At 34.3% G+C, this 12,025-nt stretch overlaps 1 protein-coding gene across 1 annotated transcript in view; it reads right to left on the bottom strand.

Annotated features, from left to right (window-relative positions):
- Positions 1 to 1,002: 1,002 nt before the first annotated feature.
- The window catches only part of LOC121381109 (ER membrane protein complex subunit 10-like), an 84,746-nt gene continuing 73,723 nt past the window's right edge, over positions 1,003 to 12,025 (bottom strand). Inside the window, exon 7 of the mRNA XM_041510227.1 lies at positions 1,003 to 2,904. Within this exon, the coding sequence (XP_041366161.1) occupies positions 2,821 to 2,904 (84 nt within the window). The 3' untranslated portion in view covers positions 1,003 to 2,820. The remainder of the gene's footprint in view (positions 2,905 to 12,025) is intronic.

The following is a 12,025-nucleotide window of genomic DNA, read 5'->3' as shown; positions in this document are numbered from 1 at the left end:
GGTTTTATGTTGTTGTAAAGAGACCTTGGTGACTTCAGTTGGACATTTGAGCATACATGAATGTAGATGGTGCTAATTGCATTGATTTAGTCTGCACTAGGAGTGTCTGCAGAAACTATTTCAGGAGTGCACTGGCGAATTCTAAGTGACTGATCCAGAGCCTGTTACTAGATTTCACAATAAACGTGATGTATCTGCTTTCATAGTTTTATTAAAAACATATAAAATATATCTTTGCACTTTGGAACCAATTCATGAGTTAGAAGACTCTTAAATACACATTTGCATCTGACCACCAAAGAAGAATGTTTATTTCTGCAGTTGTAAGGTGCAAAATAAAGTTAAGTTAGTTTTTTTTAACATCACAACTAGAGCATATCGATTTATCAATCATCAACTATTGGATGTAATTTTGACATATACTGTAAGTCTAAGTAGCAAGGGATCTTTTAGATGCACCACCCCTCAGACAGGACAGCACATACCAAATCCTTTGATATTTCATTTGTGGTTCACTGGCTGGAAGGTGAAACAGTCCAATGGGCCCACCAACAGGGATTGAACCTAGACTGGCTGCACATCAAGCGAGTGCTTTACCACGGCTATATTCTGGCCAAGGTGCCAAATTTTACAGTTACTATGTACATGTAATAGTTTAAAGCATCTATAGTCTGTCCCACAGCGAACATCTTTTTTCATACTATGGAAGTTATTTATTTCTGAGCCGACCGATTTCTAAATTGCACACAAAAATATTTCTACTGTTATTTTCAAAACACTTACTTTTCTTCTTAATTCAAACCAAACTGAAATTATTTACAAAAAATATTTTTGTAGGAAGATGGGACGGACTATAGACTAGTCATTGGTAAACTGGAATGGGTGGAGGTGGATGATGCGATCTTGATCGGCAGCACAAGGAGTTGGATGGGTGTATTTGTGTAAAACTGCAATCGGTATCTTGACATAAAAAGGAAACTGTACAAGGCAACAAGGTTTGAACATAGTTACATAAATTTATTAATTCAGAAATAAATTATACATAATTCACATTATACAACAATGTAATGTACACACAATGTTGCCAATACTACAGTATACATTCATAGCTCTTACATTCAAACACCAGTTTGTCATAGAATAACAAAACAAATACACAGACTCGATTACAATGGACAATTTTCAATGAAGGATTCTAACTAATTGTTTTTACCATATACATGTACTATGATTCTGTTTATACTGGAACGACACATACTTACATTTTAGAAGGGATGAAACAAACTATATATTGCACCCATAAAAATGTGTATACATTTTAATAAGACCTGAACATTTTAATTTTATTCTTCAGGCTTCATAAACATACTTAAAGTCTGAACCAAATAATTTTTAACAAGTACGATAAATTACTTTCTTACCTTTACTTACTGTTAGATTTCCCCCAAATATTGTCAAGACACAAATCGTGAAAAAACTATTACAGTGAAAGAGATTCTACATATGAGACTGCAACAATGTCACTGATATCGACTTCAATGAGATCGCATTGGGCAGAATACATGAAGGTTTCTGCCATCTGCTATTTTACTTGTTTATGGAATACTCTTCAAGAGGGTGGGTCGATATGATGTAATTTAACAAAGTCATGCCATGTGCTATGATAGAACACACTCATCGTGACATAAGATTAATTATGTCACATAGTTAGTAGGCTTCCACCACTCTTGAAGAGTATTCCACAAAAAAGCAAAATGGCAGACTGAAAAATTGCACGTATTTTGCCCTATACAATCTCAGCGAAGTCGATAGATATCGGTGACACCGTTATAGTCTTGTATGTGGAATCTGTGTCACTGTAATGCTTTTTTTTCACGATTTATGTTGGACAAAAAGTGAAGAAAATCTAACAGTAATTAAAGGTAGGAGAGTAATATATCATAGTTTTTAAAAAAGAATTTCGGACTTTAAGTCAACAGGATGCTTATATGATTTACTTAAATATGTTTATTAATAGGGAGCCAGATGCCATTGAGTCCTGTCTGAGGCCTGTGTATAGCTGAGTGGTTACGTCTTCAAAGGTTGGAATCATATACAGTCGTATATTCACATTAAAAGTTTCTCTAATCAATATAAAGAAATAAAAACATTACCAACAGTTATGTCAATTACAACTGTGATATTTGTTTTTTATGGATAATGAATGCATTCTACTGGTAAAACAGGATGATAGTCATACACAACATTATGATTGGTTGAAGATGACAATAGGGCAGTTTGATAGGCCAAAGATGACAACAGGTTACTCTGACTGGTTGAAAATGGTAACAGGGTACTGTGGTCAAACTGCCTGTTAAAGGTTACCTGAATGTACAATATACATGGAAACAGACATTGTATGTGAAGTATATTTTGAATCTTAACAAAAATGTTGCACTTTCTTTATATGACCATCATAATAACCCAAATGATAAGTAACATTTCTACATAATGTTAAAGTTGACAAAAAAAAAAGAAGAGAAAAAAGTATGAATGCAAACAGGTTTGATTAAAATATTAAATTGTTCATTATTTGTTTCTGAGAATGAGAATTATTGAATGAATTTATCTTTTGTTCTTCAGTGCCATCTTGTCTTTTGTTAATTTTAGTTTCCCCGAAACTGGTGCAACCTGCCATAAACAACATCTTGTAAAACAACCACTTGTCTATTGATCAACCTGTATCCAGAGGTTATCTGATTAAGATTTAATAGGTGAGAGTGTAGTGAAGTTCCACATTTCGTTCTTCTTGCAGAAACTAAACTGGACGATCTGGGCATTTCAACGACCACCTCCGCCCTGTGCCTGGGGTTCTGCTGATGACATCACCATCATGATGATCACAAATGGAACGATGTACATCCACTGGAACAAAAAAAAAAAAAAAAAATTGAATATCAGTAAATATCAATACTGTAATGATTACAAACAGAAATGTGTACATTCACTGAAAAAACAAACACAAACAAAAACATTATGAACATCAGTAAATATCAATACTGTAAAGATTACAAATAGAAATGTGCGACTGAAAAAAGTTGTTATGAACATTGAACAGTAAATATCAATACTGTAATAATGAATAATAGAAATGTGTACATCCACTGAAAACTAAACTTCATTAAACCTGAATATCTCATGATAATTACAAACAGATCTATGTATATCCACTGAAAACAATAATAACCAGCAGTATCATGATGACCACAAATCGAATGATAATGTTAAAAGTTTGTTTTGTTTAACAACACCACTGGAGCAGATTTATTTATTAATCATCGGCCATTGGATGTCAAACATTTGGTAATTGTGATGTAATACAATATAGTCTTAAGAGAGGCAACCCACTACATTTTTGTAATTAGTAACAAGGGATCTTTTATATGCACCATCCCACAGACAGGATAGTAAATACCATGACCTTTGATACAGCAGTCGTGGTACACTGGCTGGAACGAGAAATAGCCCAAAGGACCCACCCATGTCCTGATGCCAAATGGAATGAATGATGTACATCCACTAATAATTCAATTATCATTAACATTAACATATGATAATTACTAACGGAACAATGCACACCCAAAAGCAAGGTCATTCATTAAACTGAGAATTTACAGTGATTAAAAATAGAATGATGTAGTATATCCACGGAAACATCAATCATTAGAAACAATTATAATGCATGGTATGTGTTATTCTGTCTGTGGGATGGTGCTACCAGGGCTAGCTCTGCCAATGGTCAAATTCGCCAATTGCGAATTTTAGGAATATTTGGCAAAATTTATTTTAATTTGGCGCAAAAATTTAGAAGTAATAATTGATGTTTTGTTGGAAAATAACTGGGTTAAATGCATTTTTTTTTAGAGCTAGCCCTGGTGCTACTAATGGAAAAATGTAGCAGGTTTCCTCTCTAAGACTATATGTCAGAACTACCAAATGTTTGACATCCAATAGCTGATGATTAATAAATCAATGTGCTCTAGTAGTGTCGTTAAACAACACAAACATTAACTTCATCAGTGTGATAATGTGCAGGAAGTATACGTAGGTCACACAAACAGTTTAATTAAATACACATATTGGTCTTCTACAAACTAACAAAGCTTGGCTTTACATTTCAAAGCAAATGCCAGTTTTACAGCGAAAAAAAGAAAGAAATCGTCAGTAAACTATATTAATCTTTTGTGACATAAATATACCCAACAGAGCTTAAATTTCAAACTGATTACAACTGTGACTCTAAACACAAATAGAATCTTAGAAAAACACGACCAAAAACCCCCAACTTATCTCTAAAAACTGTACAGACTGAAAGGAGTTACAGGTAATTCTGCTTGAAATAGCCATAGTGATGGCAAAATGGAAAGTTTAGTAAATTACATACACAAAGTCTGACAAATTAAATGTGTTGTCTACCATAAACATAATTTATGTCATCAATAGGTGCATCCAGGGACCAATGCATTTTTAAAAAAAGGGTAAAAACTTAAAGTTTAAACAAAATTAATTTCAAATGTTCTTTTAATAATTTAATTTCAACGTTTTTAACCATGCATTAAGAGGATTATTCATAGATGTAACTATAAACCAAGTTTTTATTATTGTACAAATTATACTTTGTGAAAAGTGAAACTTAGATGAAAGTGCTGTTCCAGATGTATGATGCACTGAGGTACAGTTGATATGATCGCCACCACCACCATCACTGACAGAATGTAGTACCTACCTATACCATATCTCGCTTGTTTATTTTCAAATGGTGACGGGGGTGGGAAGTAGCCCAGTGGTAAAGTTGATATGATCGCCACCACCACCATCACTGACAGAATGTAGTACCTACCTATACCATATCTCGCTTGTTTATTTTGAAATGGTGACGGGGGTGGGAAGTAGCCCAGTGGTAAAGCTGATATGATCGCCACCACCACCATCACTGACAGAATGTAGTACCTACCTATACCATATCTCGCTTGTTTATTTTGAAATGGTGACGGGGGTGGGAAGTAGCCCAGTGGTAAAGAGCTTGCTTGATACACGGTTGGTTTAGGATCGATCCCCGTTGTTGGGCCCATTGGGCTATTTCTCGTTGCAGCCAGTGCACCACGACTGGTATATCAAAGGCTGTGGTATGTGCTATCCTAACTGTGGGATGGCACCTATAAAAGATCCCTTGCTACTAATGGAAAAATGTACTGGGTTTTCTCTCTAAGACTATATGTCAAAATTACCAAATGTTTGACATCCAATAGCTGACGATTAATAAATCAATGTGCTCTAGTGGTGTCGTTAAACAAAACAAACTTCTTCTTTTTTGTAATGGTGAGAAAATACTGAAAGATCAAGAATGCCTATCTTGGGAATAACTTCAGAATTGCACGAAAACAGTCTGCCCCAAAGCACAGTACTATACATGAGTTTTATGTAGTATTTATGCAAACAAGTGGAGCTAAAATTTCAAACTGATTACTGATGAGATGTGGAATATTTAGGTAAAATTCAGCATTTCTGACGTGTTGACCAATTGCCCTGACTTTTCTGTTGTACTTAAGTTTGGAAAAATACCAGGTTTTTCTCAATAAACACACATCATCTATCTGTTTTGTATCATGTGGCATGTAATATATCAAGCAAATGTATTTCTGAAGTGAAATACTCAAGACATTAATGGTTATTGGCAACCGGTAGAGTTCAAGTATGTACAGTCAGTTCAGACCTACGATTTAACCTTCTGTTACTTGTTTTATATTTTGTCTTCACCATTTTCACATAGGCAACAAATACTATGAATTATATTGTACATACATGTACATTATATTGAGATACAAAAATGTTGTATTTGTTTTAAAAAAAACCACATTTTGATATATCATGATAGAATTGGCAAATAAAAATAATAAATAACAGTTTACTGGTTCTGTGAAAAAAAAAAAAAATATAGTTTTAGTATTTATTATTGTGTAGTGTGTAAAGTGTCAATACATCAGTGATTTTTTTTTTACCAGGATTAACTTAACTAGAAGATATCGTTAGGGCAACCTCCTATTACTTAATGTTTTTTACTAATGCAAAACACAGACACAACTCCAGCTTAACAAGCTCATATGCTTTTATAATTAACAAACATCATAATCTGTCCAAGTGCAAGTTCAGCCTCACTACTCAAGTGATGGCCAATTAGTGATATTCTTATTTGTTCTTTTAACGTTCTATCTCTATCTGTTTCTATCATTTTTTAAATTTCCTTTCTCTCTCCCCACACCCACTTTTTAATTCCTCTCTCTCCCACCCCACTTTCTAATTCTTTCTCTCACCCCACTGTCTACCTCTTTCATCACTTCCTTCCCCTCCCATCTCCCCCACATATTCTCTCTTTCTGTCTGTCTGTCTCTCTCTCTCTTTCTGTCTCTGTCTCTCAAATTCCTCTTGGTAGACTCATTCCCCCAATCCCTTCAAACATTCCCCCAATCCCATCAAACATTCCAAGACTGGTATATCACAAAGGCTGTGATATGTGCTGCCCTGTCTGTGGGAAATTGTTTGAAAAGACTCCTTGCTGCTAATGTGAAAAATGTAGCAGGTTTCCTCCAAGACTATAATATCAAAACTATCAAATGTCTAATACATAACAGTATATGTTTGTGTATGTATTTTATGTGTTTGAACACACTGTATGTATAAGTAAATTTATCTATAATATAATTATATAATATGTAAGTGGACATGTACATGACAGGGGTGGGGAAAAATCAAGTGACGTTTGTATAGTTTTATCTTGAATCGTGAACGCGAAAGGATAAACATGAAACTTTTTTTTTTATCACAGTGAAAACCCCCCCCCCCCCCCACAAATTGTATATATTTTACATAATGGAATAAATAATATGAAAAAGGAAGAAAAGGTATGAATTTTAATTCCCATATATGTATAAAAAGTACGAGTATTCAGTATATGTATATGTATATGTATGTATAGTTAAACATATATAATGATTTATGTTTATACAAATATACTGATGGAAAGAAATAAAGGATCACACAGATAGCAACAAGAAATAAAGACTGCATCAAAAATCAATTCATATTGTCAGAAGTTGACTGGGAACATATAGGCAGCACATTCAACACTACAGACATTCAATCCCATGTTACAACTTGGTATGAAATACAGACATTACTACGCTAGTTGTGAATTAAATTTAGTCTACAATATGATGTGTTTCCTTATTTGTTTCCATCAGTATACTAATGTAAAGCTGCACAATGATTTCAGGCCCCTAACCTTTACCTTGCTTAAATGTTTCAAGGGACAAAAAAAACAACAAAAAAAAAAAACAACAACAACAAACAAACAAAAACCAAACAACCAGGGCCCGTGCTTATAAAACTTAAAGTCTAGACTTTAATAAAGTCCAGACTTTAACGTAATGCTATTTGAATGGTGTTGCCATGACGTTAAAGTCTGGACTTTATTAAAGTCTAGACTTTAAGGTTTATAAGCACGGGGCCAGATCCACTCTAACAACTTAAAACTAAAAAATAAAATCATGATAATAAATATTCATGCTAATTAATATTCATTATGAAGCACTGGCTTCACTAGCTATCAGCAGAAGCAGTTTTGTTCTGTTTTAATCATCCTAACTGCGTGCTACCAATGCATCTATTTGCCTGTCCTAATGTACACCGTATTGCCTGTCTTAATGTACACCGTGACAGATTGCATGCAAGGCTAATGACTCTATCACACATCAAACGGACATGACACTTCCTTATAACGAACACTGATTCAGAACCGATTCAGAACCGACATGTTGCTATATCATAGTTAAAAGCGTCATATTTAGCTAGTTTTACATTTATTTGCTATAAATAATTGTTTATTATTTGATACCAGACATAATCTTTGTATAAATAACTTGGGAATATTGAAATTGTAATGTGTTTGCTTGCTATGTAAAGAGTTTCATTCTGTACGACTGAATTCTTGTATGACGTGCTCATAACAAATGTTTTGAAATGGATCAATCCATTAAAAACTGGCATGATGACCTTTGGAAGCTAGACAGGACCATCAGAGAAAAAAAAAAAAATTCTGTAGTGTATTATTTCTTTCTTTTGATTTTTAAAACTAACATGTAGGTAAAAAGACTACATACATAATATTTTAAATGTAGTAAACAAAATTCCTTTTAAAAAACAACAAGAAAGAAACAAAAACAAACCCACACATCTCCACCACCTCCAACCTACATGTACCCTACCCAATTATCTTGGCACCTTTCTGAAACACACATTTTTTTTTCTCCAGAAGGTCTAATGCATGGATAATGAGTTAATTTAATTTAACTTGATTTCCATTATTATATTCAATGACGGTTTAAACATGCTGTTCTTGACACATACTTCGATTATCTGGCCTGTTTTCCATGACTGAGATTAATGGTGATACCTTACAATTGTTAGTGGCTAGTGAGACGGAGGTTGGTGTACTGACAGAGGCTGGTGTACTGACAGAGGTTGGTGTACTGACAGAAGGGCTCACATTGGAAAGAGTTTAGTTTTAGACAATTTTTTAAATATGTAGAGTATTTCTCTGAACATGATTGGAAAAGGGCCAATTTATACAAAATGTTAGTAGCCATGCAACTTTGTATAAAAATTATCTAGTTCAGCAATGGCAGGGGTTGAATTTCAGTGTTTGGGGGGCACGGCAAGTTGAAGGGCACAAATGCAAACTTTTCCTTCAAAAGAGGGCCAAGAAGGCGAATTACTTTCTGTCAAGTTTCTGAGATAAAAATTATTTCACCTTATGGTCTTGGACTCTGTTTATTTTTTATACTGATATATGACATAATAATGTATTTTATAAGGTTAATAACATGTAGCAAAATGCCCAATGTGGCAGATACATGTATGCTACATTATTAAAAGTATATACAAATTTATAAAAATTCAAAAATCAACATGGAAGTGTTCAATGTACACTAACACCTGTAAATTGAATCAATATGATAATTTTTGGTATATATTTTGAGTACTTGGGCACTAGAGGGTTAAAATAAATGTATGCGTCAAATATGCGGGCACGGCACAAGTCTACTCCATCCTTCCTGCACCACCTGTAGGACTGCCACTCTCTTAGGACTGGCTTGACAGAATGAAGCTTGTTCATGACCGCAACGTCCAAATCATCTTGCCAAGTCGAAAAGATATATTGGTTAATATGATATTTTAAAATCACTAATGTGTAAGTCAAAAAGAATATATTCATAAATGTCAACTAAAACTGCTGTAAATAATGTTATTTTTATGGGCATTTTGTTTTTGATCCTGGTAGAACTGACCTGTCACTAAGTGTGTCAACAAGCAGCCCGAATTCGTTAGATGTGATTTTTCATGTTAAATTTTGAATCATTTCTAAATAATAAAATGCTGACTTTTAAAAAACAATTTCTGAATGACATGGTGGCAAACCAGGTAAGGCAGCACAGTATTTTTTTTGGCGTTGACACCATAAGATTTTAGGGACATAACGGCATGTAAGGAGGGCACCCACGGCAATTGGAACCCTGCAATGGACAGTGTGGGTCCTGGGTGGGAATGAATACTGAGATGTGAACCCAAAATCTACCAGCATTAAAACCACTGAAGCTGGTACAGACTGGTATATGCATTTAATGAGTTGGGACCCTGACCTTTCCTGTGGCCATTTATTGTGTAGACAATGTCATCAATACAAGTATCAAGTCAAATAATTTGATCATGCCTATATATTCATTAAGGTGCAGGCATGTCCATCCCAGAATCAGTCTCTAGCATGGTCAGTGACTGGGTCTGGGTCAGATTCACCAACAATGTCTACCACAAGTTCAGTTTATTCCATCTTCATTGTAAGCTTCCAATACTAGCCGATGATTAATAAATCAATGTGCTCTAGTGGTATAGTTAAACAAAACAAGAATGGGAAGTAGCCCAGTGGTAAGTACTGGCCTAATGTGTGGTCAGTCTAGGATTGATCCCCATCGGTGGGCCCATATTTGTCCAGCCAGTGCACCACGACTGGTATATCAAAGGAACTTAGTATGTGCTAATTTGTCTGTGGGATGGTACATATAAACAACATCTTTCTACTAATGGAAAAATGTTGCGGGTTTTCTCTCTAAGACGATAATGTAAAAACAGTGAATACAAAATGTTTCACATCCAATAGCTGATGATTAATAAATCAATGTACTCTAGTGGTGTCATTAAACAAAACAAACTTTAACTTTGATCTTTGTAAAAATGTTTTTGTTCCAAGATACTGAATGCACTTTAAAGGGTTTTTTTCTGTCATTGACCAAGTGCACATGTTATTGCAATTCTGCATCTAACTGCAAAGTATCACATCATCAGCAATGTCTATCACAATTTTAATTTATTCCATCTTCATTAATTGTACCGGTAAGCTTCCAATCCTAGCCAATAATTAATAAATCAATGTACTCTAGTAGTGGCATTAAACAAAACAAACTTTAACTTTAACCTTTGTAATTACATGCATGTTTTTATTTCAAGACGACAGATGCTCTTTAAAGGGTTTTTTTCTGCAATTGACGAAGTGCACCTTTGTAAAAATGTTTTTGTTCCAAGATAATGAATGCACTTTAAAGGTTTTTTTTTCTGCAGTTGACTAAGTCCATGTTATTGCAATTCTGTATCTAACTGCAGAATGTCACGTCATCAGAAATCCTCCATATACTGGGCTTTTAACAAAAGGGTTAGTTTGTTTTCTGTATGAAATACCTTGTCAATGGTGTTATCATGTACAATTAGCGTCATGATTTTCAAAAACAAATACAATAAGCTACTGACAAACATGTGCTGTGCCAAGAGTCTGGGTTGACTGAGGAAATGTTAATTTCAAACATTGGAAGGTATGTCAGGGCTGTGGGAATGGTAGGTGAAAATTATTATAATACAACAACAAAAAACCCTAAATGTTTTGGGCCAATTCCTACGGGGCTGCATGCTGTCAGGCATACCAGTTATGTGGTTCTTGAATGGTTCAAAATTTAAAAAATAAATTAAAATATGAACCTGTAACTATTACTTTTAAATATACATGTACAGTAAAGTACTCTTATAACGAACAGGAAGGGACCGTGATAGCTAGTTTGTTATAGCAGTAGTTTGTTGTATACAACTTATAAATAAATTGGTCATTAATATATAGGGAGCTAAAACGGGACTTTACGATCAGTTTGTTCTATGCATGTTCATTATAACTATTTAAAATTAAAGTTTGTTTTGTTCCACGACACCAACAGAGCACATTGATTAATTAATCATTGGCTATTGGATGTCAAACATTTGGTAATTCTGACACATAATCATCAGAGGAAACCTGCCACATTTTTCCTAATGTAGCAAGGGATCTTTTATATGCACTTTCCCACAGACAGAAAAGCACATGCCACACCTTTGACCAGTTGTTGTGCACTGGTTGGAATGTGAAAAACCCCAATCAGTTGAATGGATTCTCCAAGGTGATTCGATCCTGTGATGCAAGCGAGCACTCAACCAACTTAGCTAATTCCCACCCCATATCACCCTTATTATTTAATGGGACTGTCCTGAGTTTTCAGCCATTGTAAGATATTTCCAACCAACAGTTGTTTGACAACTAAAATTAAAATGACTTATTAAATACTTCTTAATTACTTCTTTAGAATACCAGTGTCTGTGTATCCAATGTGTTTGTGGTCATGTGCTGTTTGTAGCAATTATTTTTCATTTTACTTTGTGTAAAATGTACGAAATTACTGGAAGGTAAAATCTGGTTTTGGCTCCAACAGACATTAGGATGACAACAAACACTCTGTTGCTACAGACACTGATATTTCAAACAAGAAAATATACTTAATGTCATTGTCATCAACATCGTAAACATGTTACAATGTTACAAACTCAGGATAATCTCTACTTACAACAGATCATCCGTATT

Source organism: Gigantopelta aegis, chromosome 9, assembly GCF_016097555.1.
Source record: "Gigantopelta aegis isolate Gae_Host chromosome 9, Gae_host_genome, whole genome shotgun sequence".
Classification (NCBI taxonomy): Eukaryota; Metazoa; Mollusca; class Gastropoda; order Neomphalida; family Peltospiridae; genus Gigantopelta; species Gigantopelta aegis.
Note: the sequence above shows the minus strand (reverse complement) of the source record. Positions and strands in the feature narration are given on the sequence as shown.